Source organism: Cuculus canorus, chromosome 18 (assembly GCF_017976375.1).
Source record: "Cuculus canorus isolate bCucCan1 chromosome 18, bCucCan1.pri, whole genome shotgun sequence".
NCBI classification, from domain to species: domain Eukaryota; kingdom Metazoa; phylum Chordata; class Aves; order Cuculiformes; family Cuculidae; genus Cuculus; species Cuculus canorus.
In genome coordinates this window covers 12530243-12553142 of record NC_071418.1, presented here as the reverse complement: position 1 = coordinate 12553142, position 22900 = coordinate 12530243, and the positions used below count along the sequence as shown (strand labels likewise).

The window sequence follows — 22900 nt, the reverse complement described above, 5'->3', positions numbered from 1 at the left end:
ATCAGCCTCAGAAATGTCTGTAATACACAATAACATCTGAAATAAACTCTGGGCAGGCACTGATCTTCACACATGCATGTAATATACGACTATCCTGAGGTTCTCACTTCAGTGCCTACACATTATTCCCAGCAGTCACCAACAGCAGATACAGCAACAAAGCTGGAGGAGCACTCACGGGAAAGAAAGGAAGGAAATACATTTTTCTCTCTCTTTCATTATATGTTCAGGCTCCAAATCTGTCTTTGAAATCCATATTTTTCCATGAAACATGCTGAAGTTCCTACAGTGATGTAGCTAGGACAGCAATTGCTCAGTTCAGGCAGGCTGTTAATGCAGATGTTGGTATGTCTGTGCTAGCATGCATCTCCCTTCCAGGGCATTCCATAGCCTTGCTGGTATTCCACACCAAGTGCTGTCTGAGGTTGGCTCCTCACCTCAAGTCCCTTGACGAGCCCCAGAGGCCTAGCAGGATCACGTTAATAATGAATACCTAACAGCCAACACCCAGCCTCAGGAAAGGTTCAAATCTAGAGATGCAAAGTACCCAACAGCTGTGACTCCAAAAGAGAACCTGGAATGGCTCACAAGGACCTGGGTAGGCACAATCCTCTCAGCTTCAGGAAGAGCTGCAATAGCCTCTCTGAAGTGGCATTTCTGCCATCCTAACACATCTCTTTCCCACCCCCTACAAAACAAATAATCCCTGAAAAAGAAAGAGAGATTCCTGTTTTAGAAGAAAGCAAGGAAGTGCAAATCAACCTTCTTCAGACTTGTGTACCCCCAGCCTGGAGAAGGGGGACCCTAGACAAAACACACAGGGCAAACCGCCAGTGCTATTAACACCTAAGAGATGCTGAGCTGCTTCTGTGGTTGGCTGGGTTATAAACTCTAAACCAGACCAATAAACAGAGTGTTTAGGAAAGAACCAGGAGGGAACATGTCCATCCGTTACTCTTTACTATACCTACTACCGAGATGACTCGAGTATTGCCAGAGCCTGGAGGATCTCAGCTCCCACCTCTCCATAGCAAACACTGTGACTTCTAAGAAGTCAGCTGGGGCCAACCTGCTCAGTGCTATTTTCTCTCCCTGCCACTCTCACTGTCTCTTGTACCTCTTCATTTCTGCTGGTTTTTTCCCCTTCCTGTTCTCACTATTCCTGTACTGAGCAGCTTCCTCCACCCACCTCTCTCCATCACCAAATCTCTGCATTTAATGCTCTGTTCCCATCTCCTTGGTTATTCTCAGCACCACGTACCAAAGATACACCAGGCAGAAAGGCTGTGACGGTCTCCTCTGCTGCCCTAAATGAGCAAGCTTATATGTGTCGCGTTAAAGGCAGAGAAAAAAAAAACAATAAATCCACATTTTCAATACTTTATACATGCTACCTGTTTGCAGAGCATCCTTGGGAGAAATCTGGATAGTTACGATTGACATTACCTGGTGCAGTAATTAGAAGCTGTATTTACAGCCTTGCTACAATTTTAATGCTGTTTTGCATCTGTTCTGCTTTCGCTTAGAGAGTAAATGTAGTGGGGAACATCTGTTTTCTACTGCTAGCTCATACGATGTTCCTCGGCCAGCGATTTCCCCTCTGTTACAGTGGGCTGTAATTATTTCAATTACCATTGCAGGGACATCTCTCTGCAGCAACAAGTACCAGTCCTGGCACAGCTTTTGGAGCAGATTGGAGGTTTGAGGTGACCTCACCGGCAGGTTAGCTTAATGCACTCTTATAACCCCTCTCACAGTAGAAATCTGCACTTGCCTTCTCTCCAGACCCCAGCCACAGGTCCATCACTCGGTGGAGTTGGTCATCTCACAAACAGGGATTATGATAAAGCAGAGACATTTAATTCCTTCTTCGCCTCTGTCTTTAGCACTAATGATGCACTCTGGAATGCCTGAAGCCCCGGACTGGAAGATTGTGGTGAGGCAGTGCTAAGGTGCCACTTGACTTTTTATTTGTGAAGGGTCTGCTACTCCAATTGAATGCACATAAGGCAAAGGGATCAGATGAGATTCACCTCAGGGTACTGAAAGAGTTGGCTAATATTATTGTGACACCTCTCGCAGTCTTGGGAACTTGGAGAGTTCCTATTCAACTGGAAGCCAGAAAATGTTATTCAAATTTTCAAGAAGGGCAAGAAAGAAGACCCTGGTAATTATAGGCTTGTCAGCCTCACTTTGGCACCTGACGAAGTTGTTGAGATCGTTCTAGGAGTTATTGAAAACCACTTGAAAGACTGTAGTCATTGGACAAAGCCAGCACCTGTTCACGAAATGAAAATCATGTTTTACACTACCTTAGTAACTTTTTGTAGCAAAGTTACCCAGCTAGTGGAGAGAGGATAGGCAGTGGGTGTGAGGAGTTTTGGCTTTTAGCAAAGGTTTTGATATCGTCTCTCACAGTAACATTCTGGACCAAATGATCAGCACACATGAGGCACATGTGCAGTACAATTGGCTGAGGGCAGGCTCAAAGCATTGTACTAAGTGGGGTAACATCTGGCTGGTGGCCAGTCAATAGCAGTGTTCTCCAAAGCTCAGTTTTAGAGCCCATACTCTTCAGTGTTTTTATCAATGACCTGGACACAGGATTTGAACACACTAAGTCTGTCAACAATACTAAATTAGAGGAGCAGTTGATTCCCTCAAGGGTAGAGTGGCCTTACAGAGAGATCTCGATAGATCAGAGCTCTGAGCAATCACCAGCTGTATGAAATTTAACCAGTGCCAAATTCTGCCCCCGGGACTCTGTTCTCCTGGATGAACATATAGATTGAGGGACAAGAGGCTGGAGAGAGTGGTCAAGCCCTGTAACACTATCTCCAGGGAAGCTGTCATGGCCCCAAGTCTGTCAGTGTTTAAGCTGAACTTGTACGACACTCCTAGCTGTATGGTTTAACTTTTTTAGGCTGCTCTGTGTGGACCCAGGAGTTAGACTTGATGATCCTCGTGGGTCCCTTCCAACTCAGGACACTCCACAATTCCCTTTTCCCACCCAACTTAGAAGTATGTTGGTGAGTCTGCAACAATATGCGACATCACCCAGTGAAGAAGTGTCATTTGCTGGTTTTGCATTGCCCTAAAGGCTGGCAAAATCGCTGTTGAGTTGGTTATTCCTGGACACGCATCTGTATCTCTGTAGATCCTTTTTTTTTTACAATCCCTTTCTCCATCCTGACTCTACACCCGAGCCAACACAGAGCCAAGACCTCCGGCATGTTCCGTGCTTGCCACGAGAGGGCTCCCACCACCAGAGCCTCAGCCAGCAGCCTGCCAGCTGCCCCCTCCCACTCCCCCTTCTTGCAAATTGTCTACAGATTAGAGGTTTTGCTGAAGTCAAACATGTTTCTGAAATGTCACACCCAAACATCTCTGTGGTTTGGGTCTGAAATCATGATATCGTTTTACTGTCTCATTCTGAGTGCCCCCTCCTCCCCCAATATATAACCCGAAAAATGTATAAAATAGGTAAATTTCATTCTCAGAGCTGCAATAGCTTTCACAAAGGAATCAGGCAAAACTATTTCACGAGAAGAAAACTGCAGCAAGAAGAAGGGAAGCGGCTAACCCTTGTCTGACCAAGCTCATATGATGGTTTTCCACCAGATTCAGAGATGAAAGCAAGGTCTCCCATCCCTGTCCACTGCCCAGAGCGCAGCTCCACAACTGATGCTTTCTGAGGAGTTGAGCAGGAACGCTAATACTGTGTCCTTTTATCTTCTTATCCTCTTCTCTGCAGATCCTGGAAGATCATCCTTCAGCCTAGCCTAACAACTTGTCTGGATTAGGAAAACTGCATGAACGGAGGCCAAAAGCATTCTAAATCGCTGCACCGATACAGGCACTTGACACAGTCCTCCTCATTCTAGTTTCAGCTATTTCAGGTAGTATTGAACCAAGCTACAGTAGCATAAAAGCATCTGCTTGCCCAAGGTAGAGTTGTGTAGTCACACTGGGACTGGTTTTCTCAAGGCAGAGCTCAGGCATCATCTGGTGAGATAGGAGAGGCAGGCAGTAGCTGTGGCCAGGGAGAGCAGAGGAGGTAGCAGTGAGGCTGCACTGCCAGCAGGGAGATGTTATCACAGATCAGAAAGGTTATCACAGATCTTACAGGCCACTCTCAGGCTGCGTTTGCAGAACTAGATGCTTTCCCAACACCTGCCCCAGCTAGCAATGGGTCTTCTCCGGACAAGGCATTGCTCACTTCTGTGACAGTCCTGCTCAAAACTGCCTTTTGTCAACCCTGCAACACTGAATGTGGAGTAAGGAAGTCTGTCTGCCAAGAGCTCTGCATTAAAACAGTCGTCAAGAGACCTTCCTGTAGCTCTAGGACTTGCTCTCTACACAGCCCAGGGAGCCTGCAGCCAGCCTGGTTTTGATTCAGTACCCTGGTCCATCTTTCCTAATCACACCAAGCTGCTTCAGGTAGGTGCTGCCTCCCCATCTCTGCACATCAGCGCTGAGCACAACAGCGTTCTGATCCCAGAGCTCTCTAGACAATGCTACGCCACAAGTAACTGTTAGTAAACAGCAGCAGCTTGAAAGTGCACCAGGAAAACCATTCTGCTCTGCACGTTTGAGGAGGAGGGCTACGGTTGTGCAGGTTTTATTTTTACCATAAAGCCAACAGAAGGCTCTTAGTTTATTTAGGTCAATTAACTTCAGCTTTCAAATTAAGTTCTCATCTCATTTTACAGACAAGCCATAAGTAAAGCATAAAAAAGGGTTAGCTGAGGAGAGCATGGCCCAGCATTTCTAGACTGTTAAGTAATTTAAACCCAAAAGGCAGAAACAAAATTGAGAGCAGAGAAGGACACACAGACCACCTAATGATGCCTGCTGCTCCACGCATGTGTTTTTCCTTTGCTCCATGCACCAAACTTCCAGGCCATAAAAAGGTAGAAAAAAGAGCTGGTATAAATTGCTGTGCAGACGAAGCCATTTGTGGTACACAACACCACATTTTATTGGTCTCAAACACCCGGGAATGATGCTCCACATTCTTGAGTGCCATCTACTGGCATTTGTGTATCTTTGCTGTATATTACAGCCAACCTCGGTGTTAAAAGAGCAGTCAGGTTGCAGTCAAACACTTGAAAAATGCCAGAATCCAGACTGCACAGATAACCCAAGCCCAGTCTCCTTGCATAGATGCATTGCAACACACATTGTAATGATATGATCATGGACCACTTTTTCTGCAGGAGAAAGCCCCCTTTTGTACACCAGATGGACGGTGCTCTCCTAATGAGCAGCTATTCAATATTTTTCTTTATCCTCATCATTCAATATGTAGCCCCATGTCCTGTGTATGGCGCGCTATTGAAGTCCCGGTCTAAATAATGAGCTATTAATTTTCTCCTGGGCTTTCACAGCATTTATTATCATAGTATCCGAGTGGTTTGCAAATATTAATTTGCCTTACAGCAGCCCTGCAAGGAACAGTGGAATTATTGTTGTACAGATGGGGAACTGAGGCATGGCAAAATTAAAAACAGAAGGGTACCACGTGGTCGGGTGCTTGATTTGAGATGCAAAAAGAACCCATTTCTCAGAGCTTTGCAAATCAAAACTTTCACTGTTCAGAGCACAGCTCTGATAGTCTCCACGTTCAGCTACAAGCCCACAGCTCTCCCAGTTGTGCCCAGTCCCACCTGCCAGGGCAGCTGGCAGCTCAGCAGTGCTCTGGTTCATTTGAAATGAAGTTTCTCTGCGTCTTGTCTAGTGAGTTTGCTGCAGTCATTCGAGCTGCCTTACTGCCTATGAAGAGAAACAGCTACCTAGGAGCAATGCTTCCCTCCAAGACTGCACGAGACTGCACGAGTAGCCTAAATAATCACTTCAGTCTGGGCCAGCTAAAAATCACAAACGCCTACTATGGATCATCCCAAAGACCACCCCTTCCTTATAACACAACCCACCACAAAACCCTTCCTCACATGCCTCCAGCAAGCTGAAGACTGGCAGTAGAAGACCACAAATCATGGTAAAAACATGTCAAAGGAGAAGAGAGCAAGAACATCACAAACGTACTAGGGTCCTGCCACCGATTAATAGCAGCCCCTGTGGATTGGAAGAAGCCCATAAACACAGCACGATGGAAGATGGCAAAATCCCCACCCGCATTCGCTGCCCAACTGGTCGAGGGCAAAAACACCCTTACACCCATAAATCTGTCGGGCAGAACAGCCTGGCCCATGTGAGCAATTACAGTAACCCCAGCCCAAGGGACTGGTGTCAGGACATGCACAAATGTCTGTCTGTCACAGCATTTCTCTATGAAGCTTCAGAAGACGGGAAAGAGACCCAAAACACCATCAGCAAGTCTTGGTCGAGGACAGGGGAAAGGATAAAACCCTTGACAACTACTGCTCCCCATACAGCCCCGATATCAGGCTGTAGTCTCCATAGCCGCCAAGGAATGGAAAAGCTCACAGTCAGCAAATGCCTGTGAGCGTGGAACTCGGAGTAAGCTGTGTCAAACCACTACAGCCATTTGGGCAGAGACAGGGCTTCAGTTCCCCTCCTCTGGGGCTGTTGCACCACATCAGCTCAGTGCTCTGCAAAAGCAGCCATTCATTCTGCCCCTAAAGGGCATTTTCCAGAATCTGATCACCATTTTCATTCTGCTCTGCACACCCAGCAGAACTACAAGAACATTTTGGGGAGCAGAAATCATTATTTTGCAGTGTATTCAGAGAATGAAACACTACTTGTTTGCATCATGACGATATTATATTTCCTTATTACTTTCCCTCCTTTCTCATCCCTTATTCTTCCCAAGAACTTATTTGCATTTTTGATCAGACCTGCACACCAAGGAGATGCCTTCAGGGAACTGGCTGTGACAGCACCCAGATCTTTTTCCTGGGCTGAATCAATTAATTTACACCTCTGGGATTAAAACGGTTCTTTTTCCTGCAATGTGTACGATTACTCCTAGTTTTCATTGGTAAGAGACGGGGAGAATGAGGCTTTGAAATGCAAAGTCATATGTGAAAAGCATCTCCTCCAGCAGCTAAAGCTTCCCCTGCCTTCTGTGACCCCAGGTGAGGCAGCATCTTACCTGTATGGGAAGAACTGCTGCCTCTTCCCACATCGAGCCATCCAGGCTCATCCTCACCCCAAGTCCCTGGAGCTCAGTGATGGCCCCACCAGAGGCTATTCACGGGATCATTCAGTAAGAGACCAAATTACCCTGCGACTTCCCAAGGCACAGCAGCATCCCATAACCTCCTCAGCCGCGTGGCCGATGTTCCCCTTGCAAGGCTCTCCCTGATTAGCTCCCCCATTAGCCCCATCACCCAGCCTGTTTCTGTTTTTAAGCTTCCAGCTCACAGCTCGAGTCTGCAAGGCTCTTAACCACATCCCCAACGCGAAGCACAGCAGTAGTAAAACCCAGCTTGGGGACTGTCTGTAGGTTTTCAGTCTGTTTTGCTGATCTGAGGTTTTTCAGCCCAACTTCCTCCTGTATCACTACATTTAGACTTGTTTTTCTTTTTTTTCCTGAGTGTTTAAACATGGACAAAATCTGTCCCTCACTGGCAGCTGGGAATATATCTTCTTTTTCACATGACACTGGAAATAATTTCTCTCAATAGGAGAAGAGAGGAGGAAAAGCCTGGTGTGGTCTAGTACCTTCTTCTAGATGGCAATTAGTGTTGGATCTAACCCCTAACAAGTTCCTTGTAGGAGCTTTAGATAAAATGCATTTCCAGGCTTGGCTAGCAATCAGGTCTCATCTTACACGAGAGCTGAACTGTGTCGTCTCCCAGCAGCCCGTGCACACACAAGGCAGTGTTTGTAGAAAAGGCCAAATTTGTTAAGAATATTACACAACAGGTTTGTTAATCTTCAAATGTAAATATTACCCGTTAATCACACACATTCACACTCCTATTTTCCCCTCTCCCTTGCTATTTCAGTTCCTCTCATTCCCTTACCCCCGCACTCTCCATCGTTTCTGTCTCACACTGCTTGCCCCATTTTCCCAACTCTCTTCCCCAGCAGAATCAGAGAGGGGTTTGAAGGCTCCTTCCTAATTTCTCCCTCCCACCTGAACGGCTCATCTCCCACCACTGTCCTTTCTCAGTTACGCTGACACCCTCCCACGCTCTCCCAGGCACAGGAAGCTTTTGCCACCCCACAGAGCCAGCTGGAGCGTGTCTTACCAAGCAGGAAGGAGGAGCTGCCAAAGGCAAGGGCCATCGAGTAACGCTAACATAAAACTCACCAAATTGGATTCAGGAGAATCCCACTGGTTTGGTTAAATTTATTTCTTCTCATTACTAACATGCTGACACTTGTTAGGTTTGGCCAGTGGCAAACAGGCCTCAAGCAAGTATGTCCTGCAAAAGCAGTGACCAGGGAGCTCGGATAGCTCTGGCTGAGGAACTTCAGGGTTTTCTGATGCAGACAAAGCTGAGAAAATATCCAGGACCTTCCCTTCTCCTCCTGCTTCAAGGCTCAAAGAAAACTTCTAGGATTTTTCAGGACTCCTGTGATTCACCACAGAGGATCTTCTCTGCGCCAAGGGAGCCACTGGCACCATCCTGCGCAGGGGCCGCAGAGGTGCTGGGAGCCGAGATCCACCAGCAGCACCCACCACTACAGGCTGCAGCACAGCATGCCTCAGTTTCCACCTCTCAAGACATACGACTGCAGCCTTCAAGGGGCTGCAGCATCTCTGGGTGCAGAGCATCCTCTTCCACACTGAGCTCCAGCCTTGAGTAGAACAACTTTAAAATCAAGTTCTCCTCGGACAAACTCCCTGCACAGCACCTAGGCTGTACTCCGCAGAAAATAGTTAATTAATCTCTCTTGCTGTGGCCTAATTCTCTTTTCAACATGTGGCTGTCACTTCCCTGTCATCACAGCTGATTTACAATGCGGTTTAATTAAATCCTCCGTACATTATTTAGCATTCTCTGAAGACAACACCAAAGCAGCCAAGGGTATTTAAAATGTCACCTGCTGAGACGTATCATCTCCTCCTAAATAAATATGACAGTGATCAAACTTTGGCTAATTACAGTGACTTCGTTATTTGTTTGTATGTTTTAATATTTAATTGCTTTCGTGTTCATCCAATTACAAAGCAACAGCAAATAGAAATTAACTTTTTATCAGCATGTTCCCAGCCCAGCTAATCAGCACTTCAAAGGCCAGACACAATAGGAGGCCATCCAACCTGAGAGAGCTGTACAATATATTCTCTGCTGAACAGACCGTTCTATTAAATTAAGGGAGAATTGTGTTTGTCAGTGTATTCCCAGCTCCCACCCAGATTCCCTTTATGTGGCCATTTATGGGTCATGCCACAGCTTCCTTGCAGCAGGATAGTAAATTGTTTGTATTGCTCCTGCCCTTGCTCTGGCAGTGCTGCTCTCTGCTCTGCAACTGCCCGAGGTAACGGCAGGTTGCTCTGTGTCAGCAAAATACGCTGGGAAATTGCTTCCCTTTGGGAGCTGCTGCCTTGCTGTTGAGCAGAGGGCAGCACGCACCCGCACGTCTTGCACCCTTGGCCAAGAAGGGCAAAGGCAGCATCACGCTAAGTGGCCTGTCTGAAGTTGCCCGTTAGTCTAAACAGGCACAGAAGTTAAACCTGACCTTTTTCCACCCAAATCTAAAATTCCCAGTGCTGTTAACAACAGTTTAGGTGCAACAGATGCTGTAGTGCTCATAAGCCATGGGTCTGCATTTCCTATTTCCATCCTCATTCACGTGTGCCTGTTGCAATTAGGCTCAGCTTTGCAACGAGTGCAGCTGCATGGACTCTCATTTTAGTAACTATCAGGGCAAAACAGCAAGAAAATCTTGAGGATACCTAACTGATAGGAAGAGAATTAGTTTTGCCAGCGCAATAAACTTACTACCGACTAAGACACTATTTATGTTGTCAGAAGTCTGATGTAGAAAACGAAAGGTTAACTGTAGCTGTTTTCCCTCTGTAAATCTCCTGGCAGAAGTGGAAGCTTGCTACAAGGTGATTTAGGAGTAAAGAAAACAGATAAATAGAAGGTATATCAAACATCAGAGGAAAAATACCACCAGACAAGCACAAGTGGCCCACGTTAAAAGAGAATTGATCTGTGTTGTGCTTGTCCTGCATTTCATAGAATCATAGAATAGTTTGGGATGGAAGGGACCTCAAAGCCCATCCAGTCCCACCCCCTGCCATGGGCAGGGACACCTCCCACTGGATCAGGGGCTCCAAGCCCCATCCAACCTGGCCTGGAACCCCTCCAGGGATGGGAGCAGCCACCACTGCTCTGGGCAGCCTGGGCCAGGGTCTCACCATTCCCATGGTGAAGAAGTTCTTCCTTATGTCTAGTTGCCCTGTTATGAGCCCCCAAAACCATGTGTTTTAGTTTCCTCAGTGAAAGTCTAGACAAAAGAACGGGAATTGTGAATGTGATTTTAGGGAGCAGTCTACATAATAATGATAATAAAGCACAACCTCCTCATTTTAAGTATTCAAGCAAACAAATCTATGCATAAATAAACCCAGGCAATAGAGCTTTCCCTTGAAAGATACACAAATTTTGATGTTATGAGCCAACCTTTCCTCGTTGTGTTTCAGAATTCATAAGAAAGAGAGACATCTCTGTTTAGACGAAGAGAACAAAGAAAAATACTTGCACAGTTGAAGATTAGACGAATTGGGAGGTTTCTTGCCACACACTGCCGTTCTTTAAGTGAATTGAAGTAACCTCCAAGCAGTAAGTTAAAACCTCAAAAAGCCAAGTACAACTGTAGGTCCTTCATGCATATGCTAGAAGATACCACAGCAACTATCACACCTCAGTTTTACCCATCTACCCAGATCTAGCACAGCAAGACCATGTGAGAAAAAAAAAAGATAATATAGAAGACCTGTTTCTCATGACTATACTGCAGCAGCAAGAGCTCATCTTTGTCCCTGGAGCACCAGGAGATCAGAGAGAGACCTCCTCCCTGAAAAGGCTGCTGCAACTCAATGTTAAACAGAAATTTCCATCATGAGGAAAAAGTTATTCTGGGGAAAAAGTATTTTTACCAGATAGATTTTTTTTCTTCGAAAAATGCAAAACAACCTGGTTTTCCCCATTGAGAAACAACTATATGTTTAATTTTAAGCTTATCTCATAAAACATTAAACGAACAAATAAATACATTTGAGATACTTTGATTTTATTGAAATTAAATATTTAATTTGACCCAAAATACTTCCAGATTCTTTTATCTTCGAGACCTATTTCATTTGAGAAATCAAGAACTGCAAAGTTTTTTTCATGCAAACAGGAAATCCAATTTCTTCTTCGATTCAGTAAGGATTGCTACAGGTTTTGTTTTCTTAATTTTTCTCCTCCAGAATTACGTGGCTCATTAAAAAATACTGACATACTAGGCTTACACTAAGAATGAAGCTGAAATGATTTTGATGGGGTCCTTCGAACCAGCTGAGCAATCACAGCAGTGGTGAGACAGAGGTTTGGGTTTAGGAGGAAGAGAACTGAGAAGGAATACAGAAGCACACAGGTGAAGAAAACCAGATACTTTCCACTTGACTAAAAATCTGAGCATGTTGAAGTCTATGCACAAAGACTTCAGCAAATTTCACTGCCAGTGACATGAGAACCACAGCAAACAGAAAACAAATCACCAAACTTCCAGTTTGGAAGATAAGTTTGGCATCATTGAAAAATCACTTTTCCATCCAAAAGCAAGAGGACAGGAGGAATTGGTCAAAGGGTTTAAAAATGTTTTGTAATGGACAAACTCCTGAGATAAAGATCTTTCAATGAGGAAACTAAAAAGAAGAAAATATCCTGTTTTTCCTGGCTAGGAACAACAACGCCCAAAACGCTGCTGTCGCCCCACAGGAGTGACGGGGACAGAGAATTCAAAGCACTGCAGTGGCCGTCCCGATATCAGCATGGTGCTGACCACTGGAAAAAAATACATCAGTTCATTCCTAACAAAACCCTGTTTTGAATCATTTCAATATCCCTTGACCTAAGAAAAAGTTGGAGAAAGTCCCAAAGTCATGATTATATCACCTTCCAACACGCAATTTATTTTCCTCCTCCAGCTCAGAGTGAATTTGTATCCTCGAGCATAAGCTAATTACATTCGTACAACTCCAACTGAAACACAAACCCCCAGGCTCGGCTACCAAACCCAGCCTGGTCTGTATCAAAGGCTTCAGCTGGCACAGCCTCTTCACTTTGGAACGCGCTGGAATTTGGAATTATGATTTACTATCCTCTTCCAGGCCAAGAATGGTACCAATATTATTATTACTGTATCTACATCTTGAATGTTTTCCAGGGTGGCAAAGATATCTCCCACTCAGTTTTACTGCTTAATTCCTGCATTTTTCAGCTCTGATAGATGAGGTGTCTGAAGCCAGGGCAGATATCCAGGCTGCTGAAGCTGTCACGTCATCAAAACTCAAGAAACAACTCCATGCTGAGGACAGCATGAAAAAATTAGGCTCCCCCCCCCAGCTTTCCATTTCTCTAGTAGTGGGTTCTTATTACAGGGCTGCAAAGTTTTAAATGGCCTATTTCATATTAAAGTCCCAGACTGGAAAACTATAGGAGAATCAGAAATTTCATTCTCTCGGAATCAAGTTTCTAACTTTCATGTTGCAGAGGAATATTTCAAAAGGCAACAGAGAAGGCTGCAAATTCAGGGGGAAAAAGTAAAAGACTTATGATGGTGAAAAGAATAATCCAGCGGGAACTCCTCTTAGTTGACACGGGAGACATCATGATCAGGCAGGCGCTTTCCCAGGGCAAGGCTCATCTCTTGCTAAATTTTGACAGGCTGAGAGTTGGGGTTGTTCAGCATGGAGAAGAGAAGGCTCAGAGGAGATCTTATAGTGACCTTCCAGTACCCGAAGGGGCTACAGGAAAGCTGGAGAGGGGTTGGTTACAAAGGCTTGTGGTGATTGGACAGGGAGGAATGGGTATAAACTGGAAAGGGGCAGATTTAGGCTAGGCATAAGGAGGGATTTCTTCACTATGAGGGTGGTGAGACCCCGGCCCAGGTTGCCCAGAGCAGTGGTGGTGCCCCATCCCTGGGGGTGTTCAAGGCCAGGTTGGATGGGGCTTGGAGCCCCTGATCCAGTGGGAGGTGTCCCTGCCCATGGCAGGGGGTGGGACTGGATGGGCTTTGAGGTCCCTTCCAACCCAAACTATTCTATGATTCTCCTTGAATAAAATGCCAGTAGCTGTTTTGGTCAGGATCATTAAAAGGTTGAGTATGGGTGTTCCTGAGAGATTATGCCAGGGTACCGAGGATGAGCACTGCAGTTCGAGTACTCCTGGCTACATAGCAAGAAGCAGGCAGAGCAGCCCAGTGCAGGATGGCATCGGACACGTTGAAAACAGGGCTGTGGAGCAAAGCTGCCCAATGGTGTCCTCCTGTCTCACATACAATGGTGGAAATAAGCAAACCGTGATATGCACCTCCTGTGTTTCCACATCCCTTTTAATCCCTTTCAGGTTTCTGACTCAAGATGCCGGAGTACGGTGTGGATGCTTACTTTGTTTGACCATGAGAGCCTAGAAAAGTCTTTCAGGTCCTTTCAGCCTTACGTTAGTGTGCATCTTTCTGCTATCTACACCTTCATGGACAGGTCTGTCACATCTTGTAGGACATGTTGGGCTACAAGATGAAGACAATGGGATATGGTGGATCACTACAAAACCCATTGAGATCCACATTGTCAATAAGACGGCACAAAGGTCAGATCCTGGAAGATGGTAAGCAACCTCAGCAGTGACTGTGCATCAGCTGAAGCTTGAAGGAGATCCAAGAGCATTGAGCACCTCCAGGTAACCACCAGGACCCTCCAGCATCAGGCTCTAACGGTGCCCTGTGCCACAGCAAAGCTTTTCCAGAAGCAAATCTCCCGAAAAAAAAAAAACCAAAACACAATCCAAGAGGCAGAAAGGAACAGATCAATTTCCAACACACATAAAATATATATAAAAAAAAATCAAAGCGAGCCATTTGCATACAAGCATTGCATTTGCAATTCTGATTCCCTAATAGGAGATGGCTCCCAACCGGGGGAGGGGCAGACAGGAAATATTACAGCAACGTTATTTTGTTACACTAATTACCAATAATGGCACATAGTAGGCTACCAACCACAGCCAATTCATTTTGAAAGCTGTATAATAATGTTTAGGATAAGGAATTAATTTTTATAGCCACTGAAGCAGATTTACTTGTACTGTAATGCAGATTTATTACAAATTAGATTTCCTAACTCCAGAGGTTGACTGTGAGAGGCTCATCAGGACTTGAGGGGAGACACACCCTGCTGCAAGGAGGGAATTTCAGCAGCGTCGAGGCTCGCATCTTTAGGTCAAAGTGCGCCTGGACCGTTATTATCATGTACACATATTTGGATATACCCACCTTCATTGGCAAATTCATGCCTGCAGCACGAGCAGGACCCAGCAAGCAATTTTCAAGTCAACTCCTTGTGAAATGTTGGGGGTTTTGGTTTTTATTGTATGGTTTTAGAAAGTAAAATTTCAGTACTACAGGGGCTTTTTCCTAGTGTAAAGAAAACTCCATAAAAGATTCATAAAGTGAAAACTTTGAAGTATAGTCAATTTATGGAAAAATCTCTGGTCTCAACCACTGACTATGAACCAATTCACATTGTTTCTTCCACACAGGAGCAGAGCTGCCAGGCTGGGACTGACGTATGCGGAGCCATAAGTAAGGCTGGGCCTGAACAGGAGACCTGAACAAGCGGAGTCCACCTTCAGCAGGATTTCAGATGCTGCTCAGAACAGGGACTGAACTTCAGCATTCCTAATTAGGATCAGCTCCTCAAGCTTCAGCCCAACTGAATTGCTGTTTATTAAATGATTAGGATAATTCGAGATTTTTTCCCCCTCTTTGGCTCATCAGCATCTATAATTAGAGCCATCACTATCTGCATGGGAAATCTCCAAGATCTCTTCCTGCAGGCACATGAGCTTTGCTGAGCTTGAAAGTTTCCCCTGAAACCACTGACCCCAGAAATCTTATTGGCTACAGGTTGGTGGACAAGGACAGGAACTAAAGGGACAGACTGGAACAAGCTCAGCCTCCTCTGGAGGGAGAAGACACTTTCTACATCCAGGGAAGGAACACTCAAGTGCTCTGGAACCCTTGGAGCAAACATTGGGCAGGTGCAGCAGGCATTGAGACAAGAGACTTGGCTGTTGGGATGCACCTCTTTCAGGTACACAGGGAATTTGCTGGTCTCAAGCAGCAGCAGAAGGTTTTGGAGGTGGTGCAGGGAGCCCACCCTGGGGCAGAGCTCATATGTGCAACTGGATAAGGAGCCACACGCTTCGATATGCACCACATCACCCAGAGCCTCCTGCTGGGATCCCAAGATGGGGCCTTCATCCTTCTGAAACCCAATGAGAAACTGTTCTGGTGTCTAGCCAGCTCTGAGAAATAATTCAGGCAAATATCCATGGAATGGGCACCCACCAGGATGATTTTCAGGGCACCAGAAAAGAATGGTGTGCAGCTCCTCCTAAACTGCAGCTTGGAAAAGGGGCCCTGGCCTCCCAATCCAACACTTGGCATTGGTAACCCCTGAAAACTCCCACTTATTCAGCTTACATTTTGCAATGTTTCAGCGACAACTGGCAGTCCAGCAGAGCAGCCAAGGCAGGCAGAAGGAGCTGCAGTGGCTTTTAAACAGCGACTCTGCACCATCTGATCCATGTAGGCACCAAACAAAAACCTACTCAGACTCCTTAGGAGAAAGAGCAACCAAGCTGGAGCTGCTCCAAACCCTCTCCTGGCTCAAAGCGGCTCCTGGCCGCATCTCCTCAAACGCTGGCACACACACGCAACATCATAAAGAGAATTCAGCTGATACTGTTTTCATGTTGTTATTTAATGACACTTCTAGAGATCCCAACACATTAGGTTTCATCCTGGGAGGGAGATGCAGAGGGAGGAGTGTGATTAGCTTATCCCTAATGCCTGGTGAGGAAGAGGAGGAGGGATTTCCTATGCTAATTCTGCACAGGCTGATCCCCAACTGATGCTTTCCTGTGCTCCAGGATAAATGAGACTTTCCTAATTCTTTCCCCACTGCAAATAAACAGACGGGGAGCCAGCACCCTGCAGCTTGCACTGCCCTATTCATCACTGCGTCCCAACTGTAAGTAGCAACGATTACAGCTAATTATTGGCAATTACCACTGCTGAGCTGGTAGGTGTGTTTCCCCAATAACTTTCAGCAGCTCCAAAGCTTTTTGAGGACTTCTCCTTGTGGAAAAGCTGAAGGAAGTCGCCTCTCCTTTGCCCAGTGGTCAGATCCTCCTTCCAAAAATCTGTAGCCATTGAGCACCACAGTATAACCAGCGAAAAGATCCTCAACTCCACAAGACCATAGCATCAGTGACATGCCTGCTCTGCCCTCTCGGCACAGCCGGTTGATGGGGAACATCTCTGCTTGGAACAACTCTCCTCTCTTCCTTTTGCTCCTCAAAAAGCTTGTCCTGGAATCAAGCCCACACCCCCTCACCTCTCCTCCAAAAACATCATTCAATCCATACCAGTCCCCCACCCACACAACACAAAAGCGCATGTACAGTGTTTTTCCCGCATATAAAGTAACACGGCAGTGGACTGAGGGATGGACCCTTTGAGAAATTCATATGCCAGCCTTCCCACTATAGTAATTTCATTCTGTCTTTGTAATTGTCTGATATTACATTGTTCCCTGCCGGAAGATTAATTAGCTAGTCTTACCCTTCAACATACCATCCCTTTGCAACCCTCAAGGAAGCTGGAGTGGTGCCAAATCGCGCGGATTTGCTATTCTGGCTGGCAGCTGCTACTATCACTGCAAAAAGCCTCCTTTTGTCCCCAAACAGCAGTTGCTGTGCCAGCTGACCTCTGCATCTCTGGCCCTCCCAACACCACCACCAAGGAGGCGGCCAAGTTTCAATGCTGCAGGCTGGGCACAGGGGAAAGGAGTGGGGGGAAATGGAAATATATATAAATAAAATATCAAGCAAACACGCCCACACACCCAACCCCGACCGTCCCCCACACCCCAACCCTCTGCCTGGCATAATTACTCACGCTCGTTAAGCATGGCTGCATTGCGTATGCGAGTCACGCGGGACAGGCGCGCGTTGGGCTGCCAGAGTGCTGATGCTGCCGTCCTGTCGAGCGGTGGGAAGGGCACGGGCGAGACGGCATCCCAGCTGAGAGCTGCCTTCACACCCCAGCCCTCTGGCAGCCTGCGCTGGGGAGGAGGACAGGGGCAGAAGAGAACATCGCAAACCATAGCAGCTGAGCAGAGAACCGCCACCCCAACCGGGGCCGCGCACCGCATCCGCTCTTGGCAAGGAGCCCAGCTCTGTGCCACGGTGTATCTGATGCTTTTGTTCTCTCTCCATCTTCCTTTCCCTCCTCACACACATGCTCTTCTTGTCTCCGTCTTACCCTAGACATGTGGGAACGGCATGGGTGCCGGCACACACACGCACAGCCGCCATCCCACTGAGAAAGGGAGCTGTGGGAGCAAAGGGCTTCCCTTCTCCTTGGTGTTGTTGTAGAGGGGAGAGGAGTTCAAAGATAAGAAGATAGAAACCTTAAAATATAAAGGCACCCATCTAAACTCCAATGCACACTCCAAAAGTGATGCTGACGTGTTTTGACTTTCTTTCCAGACAGTCCTCGAGAAGTTGTATTCTCCTAAAAGCCCCACAGCAGCCAATGTTTGTTGTTTTATCTGCTGGTTTGCCCCAGTGGCACCACATGGCCACCCGGTGTGGCTTTCTGGCCACGGTCCCCATCAGGGCTTTGGTACGGGATAGCACAGAGGATTTCAGCAAAGGGGGCACCACAAGTGCCAACAGGATGTGTTTAAGATAAAAAAAATAGAAAGAAAAGGACACCAAGAGCACTGCAACACTGATAGTGACAGCAACGAGCAGAGAGGGGTGTACTGCACCTTGTACAGCCTGACATGGTTCAGCCCCAGCATCCAGCCTGCCCGTTCCCAGCACCAAAAGCCCAGGACAGACCAAACCTGACTGCTCTGCCTCCTGTCCCTCACCAAGTTCAAAGAAAGGCCAGTTTGTGCCCATATTTTAAAAATAAAACAGCTCTTGCAGCAGATTCCCTTGCCCACAAGCACACGCCCCTCGGCTGCACAGCGACCAGGACAGGGATGCAGGGGCTGCGTTTTGCTGGGCATAAGAAGCCCCTTTGGAAGCATCATTGCAGGGCTGCAGGAAACCATCCCATCTTGTCACAAGGGCTAATTAAGCTCCTCCACTAAGACAGCGGATCTAGATTGTCTCAGCACCCGCCTTTGCCAGCAGCCCCCCTCTTCGGGTGCTACGGAAACGGGAATTAAGCGGTGAAGAATGCAGTATTAATTAATTAAGAGAAGATGCACATGAAGGGGGTGAAAGGCAGGGGGTCTTTGTGTTGTGGGAATTATCCAAAGAGGGGCTGCTGTAAATTTATTTTCTATTGGTTTTGCTCACCAGAAGGCACTGGTGGGGACCCATGTGCCCAGGCAGCAAGACCAACCCACCAGCCACCAGCAGCCCCCGTGCTAAAAAGCCACCCATCCTCCATCACCAAGGTGCGTGGAGGAAGAGGATCTCAACAAGATGACGATGGAGCGGAAGAGGCATCCGCGGCTCCGCATCGCCATCTTCTCCCACCGCATCGGCCAAATACAAAATCGATTTTGCACACTCCAAAATGGCTGTTCAGGAAGGTTTCGCTCTGAAAGGGTTAATGGGGATGCTCAAAGCAGCTGATGTCAGACAGGACCCTACTTTCTGGTTTACACATCAAGATTGTTTACACACATGATTAGCTAATATATTAAGCTTCTTAAACAAAAAAAGATGGCAAAGGACACTGTTTAGCTTTGATTTTCATTCTCCACCCATGTCTCCTTCACCACACACCACCCAGTGAAGAAGGCAGACTTGGCCTTTGTTTCAGACAGCCAAGTCTTGAAGAAGGGAAATAAATGGTTAAAAACTCATAAATGACTGTGGTATCCAGTGCTATTTCATAGAATCATAGAATCACCAAGTTGGAAAAGACCTCTTGGATCATGGAGTCCAACCATTCCACACATTTGGCCCATCCAGCCTCCGCGCAGGGCTGGCACATCAGATGAAAGTTACAATCCCCACATGCAAACCTCAGCCTGCTCCAAGATGAATTTTGAGAGGGTGCACAGCAGCTCAGGTTGGCCGGACTCTGACTCAGACTCCTGTGGGAAACCCATTTTGCCAAGCCTTGCTTGGCCATTGGCAGCAGGAGTGCAAGGAGTGGGTGAGCCACAAGCTGCAGAGCCCACGTACAAACACCACAGCTTTTCCCCACTGGATGACTCCTACTCCTGTGGCCAGCCGTGATTTCCAGAGGTTTCTCTTTTCTGACTTGAGTCTGGAGGCATCCACCGTTAGATAACCACAGCTTTGTTTCACCATCAGCAGTTTCAGAGAGATTCAACTGCAGACCCCACCAGGAAAGGTAACATCACTGCCTACTCCAGAAATGTTCTGGACATCTCCAGGGCTCCCTTGTCATCTCTCTCCCGTCTGGGAGGTGACCGTTTTCTTCGGCCTCTCACCACACACACACACACTTTCCTGCGCCCATGACTCAAAGGTACGGCTATGCTTCAAGCCACACCATAAATTCAGCCCTGGGTTTGGCCCTTTGTCTTCAAGCATTCCTGTTTCCCAGATTACACCGTTTAACCCAGCCATCAAACAGGCTTTGCTCAGTTTCTCCTCTGCACAAACCTCCTCCTGAAGGATCTCGGTGGGAGCCGTGGGGTGGGAGATGTTCACAGGATCCCTTTCAAACAGCAGGCTGCACACTCAAGACCTTGCACTATTTCTCCAACCCAGAGTCTACATTGCAGGGTTAATGCCTACATCACTGCTTCTTGGACAGGTTTCCTGGGATCCTGCAAAGACTTCTCCTGTGCCTTTCTAAATAAGCTGTCAAAGCTCCTTCAACTCACTGCCCTTCTCCTCTGCCATGATTTTAAAACCACACTTTTCTTTTACTCCTTTTTCCCCTATTTCAGGGAGAACCACTCCATAGCCAAACACTAGAGCAGCCTCTGCACCTGCAACCTGGCTGCTATCCTTTCGCCCAGCTTTCTCTCTCTCTCACCCAGGGTGTGTTATTTATGTAATATCTCTTAACACTGACTTTTTCCACACACTTTTCTTTAATTACTTGCATTTAAAATAGAAGTGCCAACCTATGTGAGTGACTGTCCTCATTACATTTCCAGTCCCCCAACTAATTAATATCTGTTAGCTTTGGCTTATGCATCAAGATGCCTAAATCCAAAACACACAAGACTGCCAAGTTACTCTGCAAACAGAAATGCTTACCTTGAAAGAACCGCGTTATCCAACTGGCTTCTATGCAGTCTTACCATAACCCTTACTTTCAAGGTCTTACACTTCAGAGAAGGAAAGCTCATCCGGATCAGAAGAGACTGCTAAGAAATCAGAGAGGAAATGAAGATGAAAGCAAAGAGAAAGAAGAGGAATAGAGAGATCTCCAAAAGAAAGAGAAACACTATCAAGTGCAAGGTGCACTTTCTACCCACTTTCTTACACAGGACACATGGGAAAAATTGAGTCTGTTCAAGAAAAAACATCCCAGCAGCTTCCAAGCAGGCACTTCTCCAGAACAGAGAAGGAAAGCAGACCCTTCTCCAGCTCAGAGAGAAGGGAAGCAAGCTGACTATGACATAGCTCAATCACATCAGTAAACATCTTTCTTTGTGGTGTTATGTTACCGTACTGAACGTCAGAGAAGCCTCTAAGGGTAAAAATAAAGCCAGAAGCCTCAGGACTGCTTATTTAGCAAGGTAACAAATAAAAGAGACAGACCGGGGTGTACAAGAGACCTGACAGGACGAGTACGGCATTCCTGTAAGCCCCCCGCAATAGTGTCCGAGTGTTGGAGCATTCAGCACATCTGAAGGCAGCAGGTTTAGAACTGATTAAAAAAGGAAAAGCCTTATGTAAACTTAATGCATAATTAACCTGAGAAACGCACCCGCAAAAGACATTATTGAGGTCATGAGAGCATTAGAGCCACAAGACCAACTCCATCGTTACATGAAAGATGAGAACATCCACTGTTAAATTATTTGAATACTCATCTAATGCAAAGGATAAAACCTGCTGCATCCTAACCAGGACAAACCTCCCCTCCACGCAGATTATAGCATGTTTCTTACATCTTACTCCAAAGCATTTGATGCTGATGGCCAGGAAGGAGGGCCAGGGCTGGACAAGCTGCTCCCCGAGGCTTTCCATCCATGTGAGGTCTCTAGAGGAGATCATAGAAAGGACATCCCTGCTGTACTATGTGCAACTATGAGTGGGTCACAGAGGTCTACATCAGTTACCCTCGGCTGTCTTTGCACAGACTTGACAAAACCAGCCCTTACAGGAATGATTCATCTCACCCCAAGTGGCATCGGGTGAGCTGTCCCCGTGAGGTGCCAGTCCCAGCGTGCCCCAGCCCCACAAGCTGCCCTGGGCAGCACGTGCAGATGGAAGATACCTTGGGGTACTCACCAAGCTGTGCCTGCCACGTGTGCCCTGAAACGAAGTGGGTTGTAGGTCTTTGGGTATTTTTAAGCCTTTACAAGTCTGGGCGAGGATGCGTAGAAGCCTCACCCTCTCCATTTTCACCAACCCCTTCTACATCCCTCTCAAAATCTCACACTTCCCTTTGCCCCTTCCCTGACTTAAGATCACTGTCAAAGTTCCACAGTGCAGAGGCACCTTCCGGACCCGCCCAGCTCTCCTGACTGGTGTTTGGGATTCCAAGGCTCCAAAGATCTTTCTGATGCCAATTAAAACAAAAAAGGGAAAGCCTCTCATCTGCCAAGGTCTGTAAGCAAGACACCTGCCGGCCTTGCCCTCCCCTCGGTTCCTGGCTTGCTTACAAACACAGCAGCTGTTTCACATTTCCCACTTCTAAAAACTCACGTTGAATCATGGTCTCTCTTGTCAAAAATCCAGCAAGACACAGGCTTCACAAAGCATCTCTGAGAGCCTGCGAGCTGCCTTTCCCCAGGCTGTGCCTCTCTCAGTAGATCATGGTTGAAATACTTGAGGCTTCTCCCGGAGAAAGACAGCAGCAGGGCTGGCAGCACGCATCCAGTGCCAGAGCACAGCCCTGCACCCAAACATCCCACATGCACAGCACCTTCTCGGGATCACTACAGCACCCCAGAGGGGTATCTTGCAATGGACTCACCCAGGACAAGCCCTTGCACCCCTGCCTGCCCATGAGCAACAGCTTGGAAGCTTCCAGCACACACAAACGAGGAGCACCGCCAGCAGCACCGAACTATCTCTGTGGGGCAAAACCAGGTGCCCTCTTCCTGTTCCAAGCAATGCAAAATCATAAAACAAGATTCCCAAACAGTGAATTTTGCAGCTAATTTCATGATATTTTATATAGTAAGCTTGGGTTGCTTTCATTTATGAAAAGCAAGTGTTCTGGGGCCCCAGACTCCACAAGCTGAAGTGTCTCTCTGCCCATTCAAAGGCTAGAAGGACTCACTTGGGGGGGAGGGATGGACTACCCTGCTTTCCTCAAAGGCCTCAAGGACTGGATTATTACAGCTTTTTAGTGCATTTAAGCCCTCAGCTCCGCGCTTGTTGGACAAGGAAGTCTACAATGCCATCAACCCACCCGGAAGATCCAATTTCCTAGAGGGGAAATTCTTCCCTTTTTGTTTTTTAAAAAGTTACATCGTGAAGACACTTGGAGACATTTTTCGTTGTTCACATGGAGAAAATCTGTGATCTCAGGCTTATTGAATGAC

General features: G+C 46.8%; 1 protein-coding gene across 1 annotated transcript in view; it reads right to left on the bottom strand.

Annotated features, from left to right (window-relative positions):
* The window catches only part of LOC128854036 (uncharacterized), a 282274-nt gene extending 261262 nt beyond the window's left edge, over positions 1–21012 (bottom strand). The window contains exons 1-2 of the mRNA XM_054083674.1: positions 20960–21012; positions 20436–20545 (exon numbers count right to left, since the gene is read on the bottom strand). Of these exons, the coding sequence (XP_053939649.1) occupies positions 20436–20545; positions 20960–20980 (131 nt within the window). The 5' untranslated portion in view covers positions 20981–21012. The remainder of the gene's footprint in view (positions 1–20435; positions 20546–20959) is intronic.
* Between the last annotated feature and the right edge of the window lie 1888 nt (positions 21013–22900).